This window comes from Artemia franciscana, chromosome 4 (assembly GCF_032884065.1).
Source record: "Artemia franciscana chromosome 4, ASM3288406v1, whole genome shotgun sequence".
Taxonomy (NCBI): domain Eukaryota; kingdom Metazoa; phylum Arthropoda; class Branchiopoda; order Anostraca; family Artemiidae; genus Artemia; species Artemia franciscana.
In genome coordinates this window covers 40,102,702-40,128,042 of record NC_088866.1, presented here as the reverse complement: position 1 = coordinate 40,128,042, position 25,341 = coordinate 40,102,702, and the positions used below count along the sequence as shown (strand labels likewise).

At 34.8% G+C, this 25,341-nt stretch overlaps 1 protein-coding gene across 1 annotated transcript in view; it reads left to right on the top strand.

The window, feature by feature from the left end:
- LOC136026425 (slowpoke-binding protein-like) overlaps nucleotides 1-25,341 on the top strand; it is a 248,277-nt gene that overhangs the window by 150,805 nt on the left and 72,131 nt on the right. Inside the window, exons 8-9 of the mRNA XM_065703005.1 lie at nucleotides 13,349-13,530; nucleotides 24,299-24,405. Coding sequence (XP_065559077.1) covers nucleotides 13,349-13,530; nucleotides 24,299-24,405 — 289 coding nt within the window. The remainder of the gene's footprint in view (nucleotides 1-13,348; nucleotides 13,531-24,298; nucleotides 24,406-25,341) is intronic.

Here is a 25,341-nt window from a genome sequence, read left to right as displayed (position 1 = left end):
GACACTGTATATACGTTCGAAATATCCAGTAAAAAAAAAATTCATATCTCTTTCACTGTCAATTAAAAGCTTTCATCCCTATTTTGAACTATTATAGTTTTGTACCTCACCATTGTGAAGTTTTAAATATGGAGATCCCAATGGTACAAGATTTACATTTTCATCCAACACTATCTTTGTGAGATTTTGAACTTCATATAAAATCGTATTCCCAACAAAGTTTTACCAATAAGATTAGTGAAAGTAATAGTTGTCAATCCTGAATCAGCTTCAATTCAATCCTGAATTCCTTATTAGGCTGCGGCAGATGCTACTGGCATGATCCTTTGTTTTTATAATGTTGTGCTACATTGAGTTAATAAGTTCACTTATTCATTCATTTAATGACTGGCAGATTGTTTTAAGATATTATTTTCTAATAAGAATAAGTGCCTTACCTTTCTATGAGAAATCCTACGATGCACATAAGTCTTGATGCAAAGCAACGACTATGCACCCCCTTCTGGGACAGCCTTGGCAAACCTGTCATGCCTCCATCAGGCCATTCAGAAGAAGTTTTTCCCATATCAGGTACATTTTCATGACCCGCACTTACGATTCCATGTCAAACCAACTACTAACCTGAATTTCTACTTTAAACACAATAATTTTCTTCGCAGACATAGAACTTGTTTCTCTAATGTGCTTATCTGGTAAACATTAAGAGTACAGGACTTCCAGTATAACTTGTCTACCATCAGAATCAAATGACTGATCATAAGATACAATCTAATGACTGATGAGGTCTGATGATTCAAGCAGCTCTTAATTCTATTACTCTAAATATTTAAATTAAGTCCAAGCACCCTCTCTTCTTGCAAGTTTTTTTCTTTTTCAACTTTATCTACATCATCTCTCAGTCTCATAAATATCATCGTGCTTAGTAATCTGCTTCCAATAAAAATCAAGGCAATTGCTCTGTAATTGCTATACTCAATGTCGTCAGCCTTATTATAAGAGGGTTTAGTTAGAGCTTTCCTAAAATCTAAAAAAAGGGATAAAGTATTCCAGAGCCAATGCTGGCGTATAGGGCGTCAAATTGACGGCAATGAGAAAGCAAGACATAAGAAGAGTATCGTATAGGAATTCGGGTAAATTCCCGAAAAATTTCCCCTGGAAACTTTCCTCCCTATGAGAAATTATCTCCGTGGAAAATCCCACCGGTAAAAAATCCCCCCTCCCCAAAAAAACGTATGCATACTTTCCAATAACAAATATTATACCTAAGCAATAGGCAAATTTTTTAACTTAAAAGACCTTTCCCTGGGTACTGTGGGGGTTTCTGATATCTCCAAAGGTATATTTATTTAGCCTTTTTGCTATTAGGGACAAAATGGCTATCTTAAAATTTTGATCCTACGATTCTGAAAAAAAGGGGCGTGAGAGAGTGCCTGCTTGCCCTCCAATTTCTCGTTCACTTAAAATGGGAACCGGAACTCTTAACTTCCGTCCGAATCAGCAATTTTACAATGTTCTAAGGCCACTGGGTCGATGCTATCACCCTGAGAAAAACAAACAAAAAAACACAAATAACACGAATCCGTGATCTTTCTTCTGGCCAAACATACAAAATTCCACATTTTTCCAGATAGGCACTTGAAACATCTACAGTAGGGTTCTCGTATACACTGAATCTGATTGTGTGATTTATACGAAGATTCTATGACTTTTAGAAAGGAGGGGGTTTGCCCTTATTTCAAAAATCAGGCAACGTTTCTCAGGTTCCTAACCTTTGATGGGTAAGACTAATCAATGAAACTTACATATTCGAAATCAGCATAAAACTCCGATTCTTTTTGTATATCTATTGATATCAAAATTTCATTTTTATAGTTTTGGCTACTATTGAACCGGGTCACTCCTTACTTACAGTTCATTACCAGGGACGGTTTGATTTCAAATGTATAAGTTTCATTCTGTTTAGTTTTACCCATTAAGGGCTACACGCCTGAGAAAATGTTCCTTATTTTCAAAAAAAGAAGGAATCACCTCCTAAAGTCATAGAATCTTAATTAAATCACATCATCAGATTCAGCGTGTCAGAAAACTCTACTGTAGATGTTTCAAGCTCATATCTGCAGCAATGTGGAATTTTGTATTTTTTTTGCCACCAGAAAGATCACGGAACCGTATTTATTTGTTGTTGTTATTTCAGGGGTTATTGTAACGACCCAGTGGTCCTAATAAATTACGAGACGGCTCATTCGAACGGAAATTAAAAGTTATAGTGCCCTTTTTAAGTGCCCAAAAATGTTGGAGGGCAAGTAGGCCCCCTTCGCCGCCCCAGTTTATTCAAAATCGTCCAATCAAAATTTTGAGACAGCCGTTTTCCACCATAGTTAAAAGGCCCAGAATGCCTTGGGATAGAACATACCCCCCCCCCACAGCCCCAGTAAAAAGGTTTTTAAGTTACAAAATTTGCCCATGTTTACGCATGGTACTTGTTATTAAGAAGCATGTATACATTTAAGATTGCGGGGGATGAATAATCTGCTGAAGGTTTTTCCATTTGGGAATTGTTCATATGAGGCAAGTTTCCAGGGGGTGAACATGTCAGGGGATATTATACACTGAGGAAATTTGCATGAATTCCTATCCAATTTTTTTTTAAGTCTTGCTTTCCCTTTTCTGTCTCAATTTTGCACGTTGAGCTGTTAAGGGTGTAGCTAAAATTAGTATCAGAGTGGGGATTTTTAACTTTTCGGTAATCAGAACCACTTCAAAAGCTTAGTTGTGTGAAAATAGTTTTGATACGAACTGTTTGATACTATTCAGGGATCTGGTGCCAGACTTGATTTCCCTATTAAATTATTAAATAAAAAAATTCAACTAAAAGTAATGAGCACATTAAAACTTAAAATGAGCATAAATTATTACGTATATGAAGGGGGTTGCCCCCTTCTCAACACCTCGCTCATTACGCTTAAGGTTTTAGTGCCTTTAAAAAGCTTTTTATTGTTCCAACTAAACGAACCTTGTATTTCAGGATTCGTTCTTAAGGAATTGAGACAAAATCCTGACTTTGACATAAGGAGCAAGGTGTCGAGGAAGGGGAAATCCCCTCATATACGTAACAGTTTCTGTTCGTTTCGTTTTAATATTGATCCTTACTTTCAATTGAATAGCTTGTTTTTTATTTAATTTTTGGTCGTTCTTTTTAAACAGTGACAGGAAATCAGGCTCCACTTCCACAGAAAAATTCCTCCTCATCATGGATATATCCTGTTGACAATTCAAACCTGGTGTTGGAATTGGTGTTGGAAAAAAAAAATTTGTGTTGTCGCTTTTTAACTATGTTGAACAAAATGGCTATCTCGAAGTTTTGATCGGATAACTTCGAGAAAAAAAGAGTGCATAAGGGGTCGTAGTTGCCCTTCAATCTTTTTGGTCGCTTATAAAGGTAGCTAGAACTTTTAATTTCCGTTCAAATGAGTCCTCTCCCAATATTTTAGAACCACTGGGTCGATGCGATCACCCATGGGAAAAATAAATAAACACGCATCCGCGATCTTTCTTCTGGCAAAAAAAATACAGAATTTCACATTTCTGGAGATACGAGCTTGAACCTTCTGCAGTAGGGTTCTCTGTTACGCTGAATCTTAGGGTTTGATTTTCATGTAGATTGTATGAGCTTTACTGGTGTTTCCCCCTTTTTTGAAAATCAGGCAATTTTTTCAGGCTCGTATTCTTTGATGGGTAATGCTAAACTTAATGAAAATTATATATTTGGAATCAGCATAATAAGCCACTAATAATGATATTGGTATCAAAATTCCATTTTTTAGAGTTTGAGCTACTATTGAGCAGGGTCGCTCCTTACTTACAGTTCTTTACCACGAACTTTTTATTAAGTACCTATTTCTCGCTGGTGTTTGATCATTTGTTTGATGGAGAAAATCAAAGGATGCTTTATTCTGTATAATTTTGTTTTGTATGATTAATAGTCTTTATGTGATTAATTCTTGAACACTGGTCATTTCAATTTCTTGTTGAGTGCTCGTGGAAAAAGGTCTTTTCCTTTAAACCACAGTAAATGTTGCACATTGTTCATTTCCTAACCATGATTCTTTTTTGTTTTGTTTTAGGGATTGTTAGTTTCTAAATTCCAATTTCCAATTTCTAATGTCAATTCTGTTTTTCTTACAAGAAGGTGATAAGAAATACAGTAAAATTGCATCAGAGCGATTCTTTGACAACTCCCAAAGTTACTTTAATGCGTGAATGAAGCTTTCAGGGATGGATAGACTAACTATATTAGAGACAGGAAGATGTTTTCAAGTTGTTTCCGTTATCTTTATTTTATTGACTATGCTTAAACATTTCTGGAAGAACAGGTCCAGTGGAGGACCCACGGGCGAGGGCGAGTCTCTTTCACGGCGGTTTCGGTGTAGTTTAGTTTGTGTAATTTTTCCATGGATTTTGAGCAAAAAAAGCCATCCCTGAGTCTGTTGATAAAAAAAAATATCCACATGCCCTAAGTTTATACAATGCGGCTTTCAGTTTAATCAACTTGGACTGGCGTCCTAGGTAAGATGGTTCCTGAATTTTAGCCAATATGCTAGGCCATACTTGAATATCTGCTCAAAGTAAGAACCTGTTTTCATATAGTGTTTCTAACCCTTCAATTAGAAAACGAATATGGATCTGGGGTTAAAAACAGTTCCCAAGGCTCTAGTTTAATACTAACTTCTAATAAATTCTGTTCACCATGTCCAAAGAAATTCCAAGCTTGTTAGAACTCAGTGTCCAGAAAAAGATACGACGTGGAGGTAAATATTTAAAAATGCCGTATCAAGGCTTAATTAAAGCTGTTGATTGATTCCTGAATGTTGCTGCAATGCACAAAGACTACCAAATTTTATTTCACTCCATAAGAAAAAGGAGACCTGTAAAAAGAAATGAAGGTAAAAAACACTTTTTAACAAAAATTGTTTAATAAACACCACACAAAAGAAATAGTGAGAGGTTAGTGGTACCCTGTCCATAAAAATGCAAAATAACTACGAAGGACTTGAAAGCACACCATTTTTTCAAACAGTTCGTGGTAACGAACTGTAGTAAGGAGCGACCCGGCTCAATAGTAACCAAAACTCTAAAAAATGGAATTTTGATACCAATAGCTACATCAAAAGAATTGCATTTTAATGCTGGTTTTAAATATATAAGTTTCATCAAGTTTAGTCTTACCCATCAAAAGTTACGAGCCTGAGAAAATTTGCGTTATTTTAGAAAATAGGGGGAAACGCCCCCTAAAAGTCATAGAATCTTAACGAAAATCACACCATCACATTCAGCGTATCAGAGAACCCTACTGTAGAAGTTTCGAGCTCCTATCTACAAAAATGTGGAATTTTGCATTTTTTGCCAGAAGGCAGATCACGGATGCGTGTTTATTTGTTTTTTTGGGTTTTTTTTTTCCCCCAGGGGTGATCGTATCGACCCAGTTGTCCTAGAATGTTGCAAGAGGGCTCATTCTAACGGAAATGAAAAGTTCTAGTGCCCTTTTTAAGTGACCAAAAAATTGGAGGGCACCTAGGCCCCCTCCCACGCTAATTATTTTCCCAAAGTCAACGGATCAAAATTCTGAGATAGCCATTTTATTCAGCGTAGTCTAAAAACCTTATAACTATGTTATACTTACTCCCCCACAGTCCCCGTGGGAGGGGCAACAAGTTACAAACTTTGACCTGTGCTTACATATAGTAATGGTTATTGGGAAGTATACAGGCGTTTTCAGGAGGATTGTTTTGGTTTGGGGGAGGGGTTGAGAAGAGGGGGATATGCTGGGGGAACTTTCCTTCGAGAATTTGTAATGGGAGAAGAAAACTTCCATGAAGGGAGAGCAGGATTTACTAGCATTATTTAAAAAAAACAATTAAAAAATAAAAGTGAAAAAGCTTTTTCAGCTGGAAGTAAGGAACAGCAATAAAACTTAAAACAAACAGAAATTATTACCCATATGAGGGGCTCACCTCCTTCTAATACCTCGCTCTTTACGCTAAAGTATTTTCGGTAATTTCAACTACTTATTCTACGGCTTTTATGATTCAGGGGGTCATTCTTAATGAATTGGGATAAAATTTAAGCTTTAGTGTAAAGAGCGAGGTACTGACGATGGGGCGAATCCCCTCATATATGTAATAAAAACATGAGAATACAAAAGTTCTTTACGTAAGCTAATTTATATGTTACGTAAATCTTTTACCAATAAAAAGATTCGTAAAAAATTAAAAGTTCTAGTTGCCTTTTTAATTAACCAAAAAATCGGGGGGCAACTAGGCTTCGTCCCCCGCTCTTTTTTTCTCAAAATAATTTGATCAAAGTTATGAGAAAGCCATTGAGCCAAAAAAAAAAAAAATGCAAATTTCGTTTTGATTATTCCTCTGCGGAGAGCCAAAATCAAAACATGCATTGATTCAAAAACGTTCAGAAATTAAATAAAAAAAAACAAGTTTTTTCAACTGAAAGTAAGGAGTGACATCAAAACTTAAAACGCACAGAAATTACTTCGTATATGAAAGAGGCTGCTTCCTCATCAACGCCCCGCTCTTTACGCTAAAGTTTTTTACTGTTTTAGAAAGAAGAATTGAGAGGAAGAGTCAAACTTTAGCGTAAAGAGCGGGGCGTTGATGAGGAAGCAGCCTCTTTCATATACGAAGTAATTTCTGTGCGTTTTAAGTTTTGATGTCACTCCTTACTTTCAGTTGAAAAAACTTGTTTTTTTTATTTAATTTTAACTTAATACGACCGTATTCTTACGAGTCTCAAATCGACCGTATTCGTACGAGTGTTCTTCTGGCTCGTTTTTGAATTTTTAGATCTTTCTGGATTAGCGCATATTTGGAGTGTTTTGTACGGTGATTCTTTTAAAGTTGATGGCTTGATTCAATAAAACTGAGTAAGCTACTATTCGAATAAAATTTTTTAAAAGACTTATAAATTTATTGCAAGGAGAGGTTTTCATTTGTGTAATGAACATCAATTCACAAACAATATGATGGCACTACACCAAGGGTGCCAACGGAGAATTTTTAAGGGGAGGTGGGCAAATCCAAAATATCAGTGATGGTTGGGTGACAGGAAATATATTTCAGGAAATTTTTTTCGTAGAAATAAGTTTATTTTGAATACTTTAAGGAAAAAGTCTCTAATAAAAACATCAATTAAACTGTTTGCAAAACGAAACAAAATACAGTAAATTTTAAACGACAAGGATTCTGGTAAAGGGATCAATTTATTGAATCAATAATACAATTAATTACTATGTAATTAATTTTAAATGAAAATCAAATTCAAACAAAATTACAGAAGGATTTATTGCTTCCGTAGATTATAAAAGATGTAGTCTTGTCTTAATACAATTTTCTACCCCTTAGAATACTTTCCAGAAGGAGTAAAGAGGCTCAAAAATCATACTGCTTGCATAGATACTACGTTTGGATTTTATAATGGCCATGTAAAATGTACCTCTTTCACAACAGGACAATGTTCCCCCTGGAACTTAAATCCCTTATATGTTCAGAAATTAGACAAATAGAATAGCGAAAGAAAAACAAAATAGAAACATAGTGTCCATCTGTCATCTCAGCCCTTTTTCTATTTATTGTCCTATCCAACTAAATAAAATGAAAAAGTTCAAAAGATTTTTCTTTTTGAACCTGTTCGGAAATCTTACCAAATAGTTTGTGATTAAAAACTGGAACTAAAAATTGACTTGGACCAATATTCAACAAAACTAAAAATGGAATTTTCATGAAAATTGCTATACCGGCAATAATGGCATTTAACGTTGATTAAATTAAAAAACAAGTTATTTTTAACATTAAATCCTTACATGAACAGAAATTACTCTGTTAATGAAAGGGGCTGTTCCCTCCTCAACGCCACGTTCTTCACGCTAAAGTTTGACTCTTTCTTTAAACTACATTTTTTTTAAGTACACGACTTTAGCGTAAAGAGTGGGACGTTGGGTAAGAAACAGCCTCTTTCATATACGGAGTAATTTCTGTTCGTCTTAAGATTTAATGTCGCTCCTTACTTTCAGTTACAAAAAACTTATTTTTTCTTTAATATCTGAACGTTTCTGAATTAATGCATGTTTTGATTTTGGCTCTCCGCACATGAATAATTAAAAAAAATTGCATATTAATTTTTTTTTTTGGCTAAATGGCTTTCTCATAGTTTTACGGACGATTTTTAGAAAAAAGAACAGGGTGAAGAGGCCTAGTTACCCTCCAATTTTTTGTTGGTGACTTAAAAGGGCAACTAGAACTTTTAATTTTTTACGAACTTATTATTAAAAAAAAATATACAGAACTTACGATTTAACTTACATAATGAACTTCTATATTCGTATGTTTTTATTACGGATATGAGGGGGTTCACCCCCTCGTCAATACCTCGCTCTTTACACCAAGCTCAAATTTTGTCCAAGTTCCTTAAGAATGACCCCTGAATCACAAAGGCCGTAGAATAAATACTTAAAATTACTAAAAATACTTTAGCGTAAAGAGCTAGGTATTAGGAGGAGGTGAACCCCTCATATGCGTAATAATTTCTGTTCGTTTTAAGTTTTAATGCTGCTCCTTAATTTCAGCTGAAAAATCATTTCATATTTATTTTTTCATTGTTTTTTTTCAATAGTCCTAGAAAATCCTGCGCTCCCTTCATGGAAATTCTCCTCCCCCATTACAAATTCCTCCATGGAAAGATCCCCCACGTAATCCCCTTCCCTCAACCCCTCTCCCCCAGCCAAAAAAAGTCGAAAACGTCTGTACACTTCCCAATTACCATTACTATATGTAATAACTGGTCAAAGTTTGTAACTTGCAGCCCATCCCACGGGGACTGTGGGGCAGTAAGTCGTCCCCAAAGACATAGTTATTAGGTTTTTCGAATATGCTGAATAAAATGGCTATATCAAAACTTTCAGCTAGTGATGTTTGGAAAAATGATGGTGGGAAAGGCCTAGGAGCCCTCCAATTTTTTGGTCACTTAAATTGGCACTAGAACTTATTTTCCGTTAGGATCAGCCCTCTTGCGACATTCTAGGACCCCTAGGTCGTTAGGATCACCCCTGGAGAAAAAACAACCATAAAACAAATAAACACTCCTCCGTGATCTGTCTTGTGGCAAAATACAAAATTCCACATTTTGTAGATAGCAGCTTGAAACTTTTACAGTAGGATACTCTGATACGCTGAATCTGATGGTGTAATTTTCGTTAAATACACAAAACAACAGCCTACTTGCAAAAACTAAGATATTAACTCCCAGCATTCAGTTCTGTTGAGCAATACCGATGCATCGGACGGGTATTTTTAACAATATCGACAGTTTTGCACTTGGTCATCTAACACCAAAATATTTAATGCCTTTGCAATCAAGTGCTAATGAAAGTAACGCTTTATCAAAGTAGTTTTTTCAAAGTAAAACATTAAAACCAAAATTAAGAAAATCAAACAAAAATCTGTAATTAGATGTTTTTAATCTAACTTTGAATACCAAAAACCAATATATTAGACACCTTTATACTTCACAACTGTAAAAAATTAAAGTGACAATCTAATTTTTCAAAGTGACAACTAGATTAATACAATCACTCCTGAAAAAAGAATGATAATAAAAAAAAACGTAATCGTTCAGGAGGAAAATACAAAATCCCCAGGATCCCGTTCAGGAGAAATATTTTTGATTATAGTGGCTCCATATATCAGCACATGGGTACTCTTGCAATGCAAGCAATGCATGCAACGGCATAATTTTACCGCAATTATCCCTTATTAAGTTGTTTTCCTTGTGTCTTCTATAGTTACACGAACTTTCTTGGGTACTAATAACTGCACTAATTACTGATAAACAAATACATATTGAGTATTACCATAAAAAGCTGATTCTTTGATATAATATAATCAATAGTTAGGCTCTTACACTTTCTTTATTGACAAGGATAATTATTTACTTGCCATTCATTACTCTGAAGAAATTGATCTCCTTTTTTGTTGCTACAAACATTATCATATAGAAAATATGTTTGTAGAAAACTGGAAAGGGGTCACTCAGTCAAAAAGCAGAACTTAAATTTCCCTTATGAAGGGTCAAAATCTATTGGCAGTCAGCCAAGAGTGGGGCAACACGCACTCTTTCCATGGTTTTCGTCTATTTTGCTCCTTTTCCTTTGGTTTCCTTATAATTACTTTATAATGCCAACTTTCTCTAGGGCCATGTCCCCTGCCCTTCTTTTCAGCGTCCATGCATTACTCAGACTTAACATCTAACCTAAGATATCCATTGGAATATCAAAAGGTTTTGCTTATTTACTGTTTGAATGTACAAGATATTTGCAAGATATTGCAAGAAATTACTTAGCTTCTTAATAACCAAACTAAAACTAACATTAAATTATTTCGATTTTGGGCAACGTGTGTGCCTTAGATTTAGGGGTTGTATTGAAAGTAAAGTGATTAGAATATATAAAGCACATGAAGATCAACCTCAGTCTGCGCATGCCCGGTGATCTATTAAATTAAAGATACTAATTAAATATACTGACACTTTATTTATGAAGGACTGACATTCTATATTTTTACCACTTTTTTCACTATTTGCGAAATAACGATAGATAGCGCTTTGTTGAATAAAAATCACGGAACTTTAGCTTTGAATTTATGGAACACCTGTAACGTTAATTCCGTGCATTTTGTACGTGAAGTATGTTTTGTGCTCCGGTGTTCCGTTTGTCCCGCATGTCCTGGATTTCGGAAGACCAGAGCTTTAAGTAAATTGATTTGTATCAGCACAAATGCACTATTATCACATATCCACCTCTTTCCTTAGCTCTTTAAACGTAGCAAGACCAAGATTATTAATCTGTTTTCTTATTAGTTCTGTTTCAACTATTTGTAGATGCTATTTGGTTTGTTTAATTCACTAGTGTATAGATTGACTTGCTAATTTCGGGTTTTTCCTACTTGGAATTTTTCAGTTTAACTCCTTGGTAAAGATATTTGATGCTAAAAATAATCGCTTCTTCTCTAGGATACTCAAAACAATAATACCTTTGACAAAAATTTAATCCTGTTTCTTATGTGTCTAGATTTTCCAAATAAAAAATACTAAAAATTCAGTATTTATGTTTAAAACTATTGAAATATATTTGTTTTATTTTATGCCTGTTGGAATTATCCACAAAATGGAGGTGATTTCATGGTCAAACTAAAGCTCTTTTGTTTATTGTTAATGAATAGCTAAAGGGGAAATACCATTGAAAATTGCTACGGGTAAATAAGAACGATACTATAACTTTTTGTAATCAGGAACTAGGTCAAAACTATTTTGTTTTTATTGTTATACATTACTGTTAGAGTTTCTTAAAGATAGTTCAGTTGATGCTAATCGTTGCTTGGATCAACGTTGATTATAGTGTTTTTAAAATATCATGAATTGTGGGGCTGATTTTTAGAAAACTGGCAAATCATTCCTATTTGACGGTTATAGCTCAGTGGGTGTAGCATTCATTTTCTTGCCTAAAGTTGCAGATCTCGCTATTGATGACTAGCCCATACTGGGACCTTTCTTGCAACAAGGTTAAAGGCAGGCTAGACCCTTTACAATTAATGCCTTCACAGATTGAGACTTCATTTCAAGAATTAGTTGGAAAGTTGACAGTTGCGAGTAACTCTTTGGAACCCATGGGTGCAGTGATTTATTTCCCAGAGCGAGCCCCGCCACTTGAGTTCACTGAAAAAACAATCCTGTAATAGTGAACATTTATTTTCAGCACCAACGCATCCACACTGTAGCATGATGCTCTCATGACGGAAGAACTCAGTTAGCTTACCTAAAGTATTTCCTTATATCAATAGTTTGGAGAGGGACGGTCTCGAAATCTTGCTCTTCCATATATGCAGTTATAGGTCGAAAGTTTTGTCTGAATATTATCTACTTAAGACGTCACTGAAACTTAGTCTCAAAATCAAGGCAACGCGAAGCCTCCTCTTTGAGTCGTTGTTTCAAAACTTGCACCCAAGGACGCTTTTTAAAACGTTGACGGAGATGTATTATAAAGTTAAATAAATGAGAGGCAATGGTTTTGCTTTAAAACCAAAATCTAGACTAAAGCAGAGGAGTTTTGGTTGCTCGGAATAGTATGCTCAAAAATAGATATCGTCAGGAATTATAAAGAAATTTTTAAGACAAAATGAGTATGCTTTCAAAGTAGTAAAAGCGAATTGGTATTCAAAATTTATTACTTTTTAGAAATTTTTTGTTTCTTTTTGCTTGAAAATTGATTGTCATTTTGAATAGTTTATTGTCTTTGTGGTGGATCAGGCTATGATAAAAATAGGTGCATTTTCAATGACATAGATAAGTTTACTATTAATGAACAATTGCGAATTGTGCCCAATAAATCTAGATGGGGTAACAGTAGGAAAAACTATAGCCTGGTAATGATATGTGAATTACTTATTGGAACCACCAGATGCAAAACACTAATATATTGCTATGTACTGGAAGACACGAAGGAATGGTTACTACGGACAAAGTGAAATAGAATGACGTTGGGATTACGTCAGGCTTGGGGCTTCTGCAACCCCCTCCCTGCTAGCGTCTACTCTAACCTTTATTGAATTCTGGGACAAAATAAAATCGTTTTCTTTTGCTAACAAACTGAAACACAAGATTACATTGAAATTTTACACGCTTAATTTGAAAACTGCATTTAGAATTTCGGATTCTGCTATATTTTAACTGGTGAAGTAATTAAAGTTATAATTAGTGTGAAAACAACCCAAAAGAAGTTGCCTTACTTGTGATAAACATAGTTTAATTTTAACCTAATTGATTAAAACTTGTATCAGTTACTTTCATATAAAAGCATAAAATATTTAAGGTTTATTTCTGAGAGTGGGAATGGGGTAGGCAGGGCCGTATCTAGGATTTTTGTTAATGGACGGGGGGGGGTCTTTAACCTTTCAGCTGTTAGTCTGTTGAAATAAATGAATGTTAATGTCAATTATAAAATACTTCTGTTTTGTTGTCTATATATGAAAAAAAAATGGATGTCAAGAATCTATAATTTTTTTTTGTCTTCATTGAAGTTCCTGAAGGATAAGACGCCAAAAGTCCATATCTCCTAATAGTAAATCTATGTTTATGATTAGCACATAAAGATTACCTGATATCCAAATAAAGGTATACTGAGTTTTAAAGACACTTTTTTGTGCGTTTCTGAGAAATCATTTACTTTCTGTACTGTAGTCCTAGTAATGTCTATTTAACCACCATGCTTATCGTGTTATTTTATTAGAGCTTATGGCAAAACAATTGGAACCAAAAATATTGCCACAGATCTGAGGGACTTCCTGTTATGCAAGTTCAACGCCTTGGACGACAAATATTAGAAGGTCTTTTATTCCTGCAAGACAGAGGATTTCCTCCGTTCGGTCACCTGCACTCGGGAAACATCATAATTCAGAACGGGGTTGCCAGGTAACTATTGAATTGCCTTTATACTCTCTTCACTACATGAATAAATCTTGGAAGAGTATTATTAATTATTGACAGTTTTACGGTTTGGCTTTATGTAACTTTCATTAATTCGCATTTTAAATTGACAATACTAAATAAAGGAGTCCGCGCAATTTATCGTCTAATAGATATTTGTTGCTTAGCTTCTGCATTCTTAAGCACCAAAACCTATAAAGGCAAGTAAAATCTTTCTGAAGAGCTTTCGTTGTTAACTTATGGTCCTTTATTTGTTTTATTTTGGTTATGTATTCTTTTTACATGTTACTAATGCTTTATTTTCTATATGCAGTTATTTCTTGTAAAGAATATTATTTTATTGTGTTTTGTTGAATATTCACACTTAATAACCACCAACTAATCAACCTTTGTCTTTTCTATAGATCTCGTCTTATTTTTCCCTGTTTTGCCTTTATGCTAGGCTATCATGTAAGGCCTGTTAGGGCCTATCTTTGTATGCTATTTTGTTGCACTATCCGTGCAGGAACCAGTTTGTGTTTTAACTCTTCTGCGAATATTAAAAATACACGATGCTTTTTATGTTTTGTTTACCCTTTTTTCTGCCACGTATCTCTGTAAAAGTTTAATCTCACAAACAACCTATTAAAACGCGTTAATAATAACACCAAATTAGCTCTTTAAGTCAACCATCCTTAAACTATCCTCTGCACCAAGAAGGAAATGTAAAGGAAAGCTAGAGAGAAGCTTAAACTCGAAGAAAATATATATTTCAATAACTCTTTAATTTGGGCTCAAGAGAGTAAATATGAAAGAACTTGGCCATCCTTAAGATAATTTCCTATGTAGAGGCTTGCTTTGGTAAAAGCAGCAAATATATTGGGGGAAATGTCTACTATTAGAAACAGGTAACAGTTTACCTTAACAAGAGAAAGGGGTCCCAGACCCAATTGAATCTAAAAGGACAATTTGTTTTTGCATCTGTTAAAAAGGTAGAATATAATTGTTTTTCAGTAAATCCATTTCTAAAACACATTTTCAACATTAATAATTTTTTTTATATATTCATAGGTTCAGGTATTGGAGAAAAACATATCCAAGTCCTACTTTTTTTTATGTTTGTAGCCTTTAATTATTATTTTACTATATTAAAGTAGTTTAGCTTGTAAAATCTGAAATTCCAGATATGTTCCTATCTTCTTTTCAAGAATTCATTTAAACCTGATGTTATTTTGTTTTAGCACTACTACTAATTATACCAAAAGTAATTTTGAGCTGTGTAAAAGTAAGAGATGAAAATTCGAAGCCTTTTCCTGGTATTAGAAATTGTGAAAGGAAAAAATTAGTTTCCACTGTGTATAAAAAACAGACAAAAATTAGTTTACTTTAACTTTGAAATCATATATCTTAGGGACCATGTAATGCCAAACTTATGAATAAAATATATGTTTGAAATCCCAAGATCAAATTTTGTGTCTCTTCTAGGTAAGATAGATTAGATAAGATTTACTCATCATGAAATACGCATAAAATTTCATATTTTACTATTCCCACACAAGGCTCTTTGGCCTGTCAAGAAGGGAGAAGACAAACGACTCATTTACTCAGAGAAAAAAAAAATTAAAATAAGCACTTACTCACAGAGAGAAGAGTAAAAAGGAGAAGAAAAGAAAATATAAATAGAATAAAACTATAGAAAACAAAGTAAATAGATTGAGTAGATTAAATTAATTAAGTAGATTAGTAGATTAAATAGACCCAAATGAAATAATAATAAATACACACACATATATATATATATATACATATATATATATATATATATATATATATATATATATATATATATATATATATATATATATATATATATACATATATATATATATAAAATACATATATATATATATATATATATATATATATATATATATATATATATATATGTATTTATATATATATATATATATAATATATATATATATATATATATATATATATATATATATATATATGTATATATATATATATATATATATATATATATATATATATATATATATATATATATTCATTACATATATATATATATATATATATATATATATATATATTCATTATATATATATATATATATATATATATATATATATATTCATTACACACACACATATATATATATATATATATATATATATATATATATATATATATATATATATATATATATATATATATATATATATATATATATATATATATATATTTAGATAGATAGATAATTTTTTATTTGCAACAATTAAATAAATAAATATGACAAACCAGTGCACATGCCTGGTGGCATACTTTAGCACTGACAATGTTACAATTTTACATACACTACGAAAATAAAACTAGCACTGACAGTGCTAGTTTTTTAGCACTGACAAAATGCATTAGCCTTACCTTAGACCTTAGTTCCTCCTGTGCCGCCAGAGGCACCCAGGGCATCCAAAAAGAGCCGCAAGTCGTCCCTCATATGTGCTGCTGCCCAGACGTCTTCCCACTGGGGTTGTACTATCGCATTGATGTGTTTTAGGTCCCGCTGGTACGTACGACGAAGTGTATTCTTCGGCTTCCCTCTTCTTCGGGTTCCCTCTGGTTGCCACTCCAGTACAGTTCTGGGGAGTCTATCTCCCGCCATACGGATAACATGCCCCAGGTAGCGCCATCTTCGTTGGCGTATGACATCTGTTACCAGGGGCTGGCGCGAGATAGACCGAACAGTCTGGTTGGTTATGTGGTCTCTCCAGTTAATGTTCAGTATTCTGCGAAGACAGTTGTTCTCGAAGGCAAGAATCCTCTTTTCTTGGTGTTGGTTTAGTTTCCAACATTCACAGCTATAAAGGAGGGCGGAGATGACGTTACTGTTGAACAGCCTCATTTTCAGTTTCAGGGAGTACTTTTTCGATCGCCACACTGGCTTTAGTCGATTAAAAGCTCCACTGGCTTGTCCAATCCTAGACTGCACCTCCTTTTCGCTGGATCCAGTTCGTTCGACTGTACTTCCAAGGTATCTAAAATCCACTACCTGCTCTACTGTATTGTCCCCGCACTTTAAGCCCAGTGGTGAGTCGCTCGTTGCCATGCTTTTTGTTTTGTCCGAGTTGATCCTTAGTCCCAAAAGACTCGCTTTCTCTCGGATTACTTCGAGAAGATCCTGGAGCCTTTCCTTGTTTGCCTCCATCAGGGTGATGTCGTCGGCAAAATCAAGATCTGCTAGTCGTTTGTTGTCGCAGATTTGGATACCAAACCCCGTGCAGTCTCGGAGCACATAATCGATTACAAGGACAAAAAGCAAGGGGGAGAGGACACACCCCTGTTTGACACCGGACATGATATGGAAATACCTTGTATTTCCTTCGTGGGTCCGAACGCAGCACTCGGTGTTTTCATATAGGGCAATGATCAAGGATACAAGTTTTTCTGGAATGCCGTAATATCGGAGGATATTCCACAGCGAATCTCGGTGTATTGAATCGAAGGCTTTTTCGAAATCCACAAAGACAAGGTACATCTTTTGCCTCCATTCATTGCATTCCTCGATCATCATGCGTAGGACATATATAAGGTCGGAGCAGGGGCGGGATGGGCGGAAGCCATGTTGCTCGTCTCGCAAGTGTTTATCTAAGGCTGTCTGGATGCGACGAAGGATTATCTGTGAGAATAGTTTCCCCGGGATAGAAAGGAGACTGATGCCCCTCCAGTTATCGCATTTTGCTGCATCTCCTTTCTTAAAAAGCTTGATGAGTGTGCTTTTTCTCCATTCTTCGGGGACTTTCTCTGATTTCCATATACATGCAAAGAATGTGATCCACACAGTTATGCAAGCGCCTAAAGAGGCTTTGATCATTTCTGCTGATATCCTGTCGCTTCCTGGTGCTCTGCCGTTCTTCAGTTTGCGAGCGGCTTGTACCAGTTCTTCGGTTGACGGTTCTTCCGTATTGATTTGAAGTTCCAGGAAAGGGGTTGTGGGGATATCTGCTGTGTTCGGAGGACTAGGTCGGTTGAGAACTTTCTCGAAGTGTTGGGCCCAAACTTCAGAGATTTCATCGGGGGCTGTGACTGTCTTCCTGTTTCCGTCTTTTACTGGTCCATTTAGGTTGCGACGTTTCCCGATGATTTCATTGGTGATTTTATAGACGGCTCTGGAATCGCCGCGCTTGGCTGCTTCTTCTGTCATAGCTGCCTTTTGTTCTAGAAAGTTCCGTTTATCTCCCCTTGCGCTCTTTTTCACCAGCTTGTCTTGATCTCGATTTAACTGGTTACTCAAGACTGTGTCGCTGTTATCTCCATCATTTAGAAGACGTTGTTTTAGTTTCCGACGCTCTTCGATAAGGGTCCATGTCTTATCGGATAACCACTCGTCTTTGGGTCTTTTTTTGTGCCCAATTGTTTCTATTGCTGTCTTGTTGTAGGCTTCTTTTAGGGTGGCCCAGGTTGTCTCCACAGTGGCTTCTCTATCCAAATCTAGGGCCAAGCTCTCAAACCTGTTTGTAAGCTGTATGTTGAACCTATGACGAACTGCTGCGTTTGAGAGCTTTTCAGAGTCGTAGGCAGGTTTCTCTTTGGTTTGGGATTTTTTTGTGGCTTTCAGTTTGAGGGACAGCTTTGCAATCATCAAGGCGTGGTCTGAGGCGACGTCGGCTCCTCTGTAGGCTCTTACATCTTGAAGGCTTGACTTCCACTTTTTGTTGATCAAGATATGGTCAATCTGGTTGTGGGTTCGACCATCAGGCGAGTTCCATGAGTATTTGTGGATAGTTTTATGCTGAAACTGGGTTCCTCCGATGATAAGGTCATTTGTTAGTGCGAAGTTAACTAACAGTATCCCATTCTCGTTTATTTCGCCGAGGCCTTGGCTCCCAAGAACCTCAGGACAATAGGATTTGTCGCTCCCCACCTTGGCGTTGAAGTCACCAACAAAGCAGACGAGATCGTGGCTGGGGATATCCTTGGCGACAGCTTGTAGGGTGTTGTAGAAATTGTCTTTTGTGGTATCATCTGCCTCATTAGTTGGTGCGTAACATCCGACTACTGTTAACTTAGCTTGGCGACCTGTGAACCGTGCCACGATGATCCTCTCATTTATAGGCGTCCATTTCGTTAGGGCTCTGGACGCAGATTTCGACAGCATTATGGCGACGCCTGCTTCTTTCTTTTTTTTGGTGCCACTGTGCAGGATTGTGGATCCCTTCTTGAGGGTTTGACTACCTGCACCAGTCCAACGGACTTCCGACAGAGCTAGGATGTCAAGGCCATAATTGTCCATCTCATTCACAACCTGTTCTGTTTTAGAAAGTTGAACCATGGTCCTTACGTTCCAAAAACCAAGTTTAATTTCGCAATTCGTTTTCAAAAATCGTGTCCGGGGGCGGTCCGAATTCGTCGTCAAGGAGTCCGGGGGCGGTCCATAGTCGTCGGCAGGTTGCATAGTCGGTATCATGTTGGCTCTCAATTAGACGGTTCTATGGCAAATCTTTTTTCCAGGGGCAGGCTGCTAGTCTGCCGCCAAACCCTCCTCCTTTATCCAGGCTTGGGACTGGCTGTATGATTACAGGCGGAGTTATGTACTAAATGCATTAGCACTGACAAAATAAAAATAAATCATGCCAAAGTAAATACAAGCCTGCAGCATCAGCATAAATATACAAAAAAAATAATTCCCCGCAACATATTAAACACACATGACCTAATCATTTGTTATTTAATTAAATATTTGAAAACCCGTCATAACTCACATATAAATCCGTCATACCTTTAATCCTCGCACCCAATAATTTTGACAAATTTCAACTTTGCGATTATATTTTGCAACTTTTTAATAAATAGTAAGTTCATTATTTCTGAAAAATTATTTTCATCACTGCTTTGCTAAGCTTTTTTTTAAATAATTTTAAATTATCATTTAAAATAATTTTTTAAATATATATATAAATTAAAAATATATATATATATATATATATATATATATATATATATATATATATATATATATATATATATATATATATATATATATATATATGTATATATATATATATATATATATATATATATATATATATATATATATAAAATATACATAGATATATAGATAGATAGATAGATAGATAGATAAAATACCTTCTAAGAAGCACAAGAATATATAACAATTTTATGAACAAATCGAATGAGTGGCATCTTCGAGTTAACTCGGGCAACTTATTCCATATATTATGACTCGCAATTAAAAGATTAAAATCTGACCTTACACAAGGAGTGAAAGGAACTTGAATAAGATTTTTGGTATTGCGAAGATTATAATTATTCTAATCAGAGGTAAAATATAGCGGAACAGTTAGGGGATGGGGGAAGTCACCTTGAACCTGAGAAAATTAAAACATGCACACGAAAGAATATATAGTGACTCGAGATCAAGTAATGGTGTAACTCCTGAACGATTAGTTTCCTTAATGAGGTTTCTAGCTTTATTGTAAACCTTAAAAAATCCTTTTTAACAATGAAGGAAGGTTGACATCCATACTATTGGACAGTAAGAGACGTCAGATTGGATCAAGCAGTGAAAAAGGATTTTCAAAATTGATCCAGGGAAAGTATGTTTAAGTTTCCTAAAAATACCGGGACTCCTGCATTATCTTCATTTTAATCAAATCAAAGCAACGTTTGAAAGACAAGTTTTCATCAACAAGAATGCCCTAGAAACGAAAATATTGATCTTTAGATCTATAAACTATCCCATTTGTCTGATGAATTTCTTATAACTGAGAATAAATCTGAAAAACATACAAAAATATCAAAAAACTGGACTTACAAAAATTTAGGGTAAGATAATTAGCATCAAGCCATAAAATTACGTTCTCAAAACAAATTTCCAAATTTAATCGAAGCTCTGATTTGCAATTTCCCGAAGTGTCAAGTGTGCTGTCATCAGCAAAACAAACAAGGATATCAGAAGATGGTGAACTATTACATAGATGTAGAAATTTCCGTTAAAAAGTGTCTTTAAACGGCTCTTTAGCGGCTCAGTGCCTCGCTAGCTGTGGAGAAAAAAAAGAAGGGCTACTCATGCAAAAAATAAATTTTCTTGTTGTCCAAGCCAGGGAACTGTAAGTTTCCTCTGCATGATTTTCGGCTATGACGATTTCAATATTCTTGTTATTTTTTGTTTCAATATTCTTGTTTGGTCCAAATTTCTTTATTTTTTTCTGTTATTCAATTTCTGTTATTTTTTGGTCCAATATTCTTGTTATTATGATGTTTCTTCATTTTTAGGAGGTCTCGGGCCTCTTTTGAAATTTTCTTAAATTTGTTTTCAAAATAACATTTTACTATTAAATCTAATTTATGTAATCATTCCTGAATTAGCAAGAAATGGCAATTTGCCAGTTATTTTTGAGCCTATTTTTTAATTTTCGGTTACTATGGGCCGTGGTTCGTTCCTTGCTAAGTTGCAGTTACCGATGCGACTATAATACAGGAGAAAAAAAGTGAAAAACTGGATTTTAATATCTAAACTGGAATTTTTCAGTGACTTTTCTGATTCTATTGAAGTTTCTTATGCTGGATTTAAAATTCAATCTGTATTTTAGAATTCAGAATTATCCTGCAGCTGAATTTGTAAAGGAATTAGAATAATAAATTTTGCCAAAAAGGTATTTCGACAAATATCTTTTTCCAAAGTATTAGACCTTTCTACAAGTTCTCATTTGTAATTCATAATGACAAGAACTTTTGAAAAGAGCAAGAAATGATGAGAATGTTGTGAAGGTGAACGGAAAGTGTAGGTAATATTACTGAAAAAGGAACGGTCATATTAAACCAAATTGATAGAAAGTGAGGAAAAAAGATTACGGATAGGGGACATGGCAGGAAAATGAACCCAAGAAACTAGTCTTGGCCCATCACTCACATAGATTGAAAATTACTATTCGACTCTCATTTTAGCGAGGTGAAATCTGTCCATCTTTCAAACAGTTCGTGGCAACAAACTGTAGTAAGGAGTGACCCGGCTCAATAGTAACTGAAACTCTAAAAAACGAATTTCTTATAACAATAGTTGCAACAAACGAATAGCATTTTAATACTGATTTTAAATATATAAGTTTCGTTAAGTTTAGTTACCAATCCAAAGTTACGAACCGGAGAAAATTTGCCTTATTTTAGAAAATAGGGGGAAACACCCCTTAAAAGTCATAGGATCTTAACGAAAACCACACCATCAGATTCAGCGTATCAAAGCCACAAGACATATTACGGATGCGTGTTTATTTGTTTTTTTTTTGTTTTTTTTCCCAGGGGTGATCGTATCGACCCACTGGTCCTAGAATGTCGTGAGAGGGCTGATTTTAACGGAAATTAAAAGTTCTAGTACCCTTTTTAAGTGACCCAAAAATTAATGGGCACCTAGGCACCTTCCTGCACTCATTTTGTCCCCAAAGTCACCGGATCAAAATTCTGATAGTGCCATTTTATTCAACATAGTCGAAAAACCTAATAACTATGTTTTTGGGGACGACTTACTCCCCCACCTTCCCCATGGAAGGGGCTGCAAGTTACAAACTTTGACCAGTGTTTACATATATTATTGGTTATTGGGAAATGTACAGACGCTTTCAGGGGGATTTGTTGGTTGGGGGGGGGCTTGAGGGGAGGGGGTTATGTGCGGGGAAATTTCAATCGAGGAATTTGTCATGGGGGAAGAAAATTTTCTTGAAGGGGGTGCATGATTTTTTAGTATTATTTGAAAAAACAATGAAATTTAAATATGAAAAAGTTTTTTTCAACTGAAAGTAAGGATCAGAATTAAAACTTAAAAAGAACAGAAATTATTACGCATATGAGGGATTCACCTCTTCCTATAACCTCGCTCTTTACGCTAAAGCAATTTTATTAATTTCAACTATTTATTCTCCGGCCTTTGTGATTCAGGGGTCATTCTTAAGGAATTGGGACAAAATTCAAGCTTTAGTGTAAAGAGCAAGGTACTGACGAGGTGGTGAATTCCCTCATATACGTAATAAAAAACATACGAACATTGAAGTTCGTTACGTAGGTTAATTCGTAAGTTATGTATATTTTTACTAATAAAACGTTCGTAAAAAATTAAAAGTTCTAGTTGCTTTTTTAAATAATCAAAAAATTGGAGGATAACTCTTCCTACTCCCCCACTCCTTTTTTCTCAAAATCGTCCGATCAAAACTATGAGAAAGCCATTTAGTCATAAAAATAAATTAATATGCAAATTTTCGTTTTAATTATTCATGTGTGGAGAGCCAAAATCAAAACATGCATTAATTCAAAAACGTTCACAAATTAAAGAAAAAAAAACAAGTTTTTTAACTGAAAATAAAGAGCAATACTAACACTTAAAACGAGCAGAAATTACTCCATATATGAAAGGGGCTGTTCCCTCCTCAACGCCCCGCTCTTTATGCGAAAGTTTTTTACTGTTTTAAAAGGTAGAGTTGAGAGAAAAAGTCAAAGACATTGGTGACTTTGGGAGGAAAAATGAGTATAAAAGGGGTTTTAGATACCCTCCAATATTGTTGGTTACTTAAAAAGGGCACTAGAACTTTTGATTTCTGATGAAATGAGCCCTTCTGCCGATTTTCTGCGATTACTGGCTCGATATGATCACCCCTGGGGAAACGAACGAAAAAAAACAACAAATAAACACGCATTCGTGATCTTTCATCTGGCAAATATACAAATTTCCAAATTTTTGTACAGAAGAGCTTGAAACTTCTGCGGTGGGCTTCTCTGGTATACTGAATTTGATGGTGTCATTTTCATTAAGAACAGTTGATATTTTGGGGTGTTTCATCCTTTTTTGAAAATTGGGCAAATTTTTTAAGTCTCGTAATTGTTGATGGGTAACATTAAATTTGATGAATTTTGCATATTTTGAATGAATATCAAAATATAATTCTTTTGATGTATCTATTGTTATCAAGACTTTGTTTCTTAGAGTTTCGGTTACTATTGAGCCGCATCATTCGTTACTTACAGTTCGTTACTACGAACAGTTTGATGCACAGACGGTTCGTTGTGGGAATAAGGAGTAGATAAAATTGCGCTTATAACTACAGTGTTGACCACAAGTGTCAGTTGCCACAAAGCCACTTTCATTTGATGAGCTGAGAAAAGTAAAAACTGGAAATCCTCATTTAAAATATCTGGGAGCCCCTAAAAAGACTGTTCATAAAATCGTTATTGTGATATCATTGTTAATTTTATTAGTTTTAATCCATGTCAGGGTCTAGACCTGCTTTCTTTTTTTCTATCCTTATAATATTAGTTCTTCTTTTTGCTTGAGAGAATAAACGGAATTTTTGTTCAATTTACGGTGTGACAAAAGATATACCATTACAGTTTTTTAGGCCTTAGAAAAGACATAATCAAATATTCAATTTCCTTCATCGATGAAAAAGGTTTGTCAAATGTGATTATCCATTTTCTTCTATCGAATGCTTGTCCATTTTGATAGGAAATTCATTGAAATCCTTAGACTTAAAGAATGTTTTTTCTTCCATTACAATTTAAATTCGCAAGGATTCCAAAATAAGTTTTAGTATCTTGATATTAATCTTATGTTCCAATTTCCGTCAACACTCATTTCCTGTGGTTCTTGTATAGGAATAATGGAACATCAACTAGAGGTCTATCTAACAGAGGGTAGAGATTAAAAAAAAAGAGAATCCTCGTTTCTTAGAAAAATCAATCTCTTTCGTAGGATTACTGGTTTTGAGAACTGTATACTGGGTTTTACATCACGGGTTCATCCAATCGTTCGACCATTCCTAACAGCCGATCCAGAAGCTATTGATACTCTATGTTTTGGTGAGTTCACTCTTGGTTTTCTTTTATGGGTCTTCCAAGCAACTTTTATCTTTTTTCAGTGACAAATATTTTTATTTTCGTACTCCTCCTAAAATATGTTCTTTCTTTGTAAACTTGTCACTCTTTTTTACCTGCTTTCTTTTTTTTTTTTTTTTTACTAAAAACCTAATTATGGTGGTAGATTATTCCCAAAACTTTTAGAATGATCTTAGTACGCAACAAAGATAAAGCAGAGACCGAGGTAAATCTTTTCTTACAAATTTAGTGAAATTATAAGCATTAGCGTAGCTAGATATCTTGAATTTCGGAAAAAAAATATGAAAACGTGGTTTATTAATTTTCATTTCTTTCTCTGTGTAATTAAATTTGGTAAATTTTGGTATTACCAGAGCAATTTTTTGGGGTCATAAAACTAGGGTAGATACACAGTTATCATCAACGTGAACAACTTTTTTATGTACCAAATCCTTGCCGACTCACCGTTATGGCAGTTATTCAAACTGAAAGTTGGTCATATTTCTGCCAGTTTCCATTGTTTTTTAGTCTTTTCTGTAAGATTGATTGCGCTATCGTTGCGCTGTTGTACCAATACCTGGCGCTGCATTTCTTTATTTCCGCTGTAGGAGACAAGAAAAAACTCCTACATGCATTTTTCGTCCAGGCTGCAAAGCTCTAAGTGAAATGTCCGGGAGGGTAGAAGCGGCCTCTGTCACAGAAGAGGATGAAATTGAAATTGTGTAAATACTTGTTTCGTGTAAATAGCAGCTTATTTGAAATTTTGTGAATAATTAATTCGTATGATCATTCTTGAGTTATATAATTGTTATCTTAAGACTGAAGTGATTGATGGACTGACATTGGCGGCCAGCCAAGAGAATACACAAGGACTGCATTATGGTAAGCAAGTTATTTTATTCAAATTATTATATGTATAAA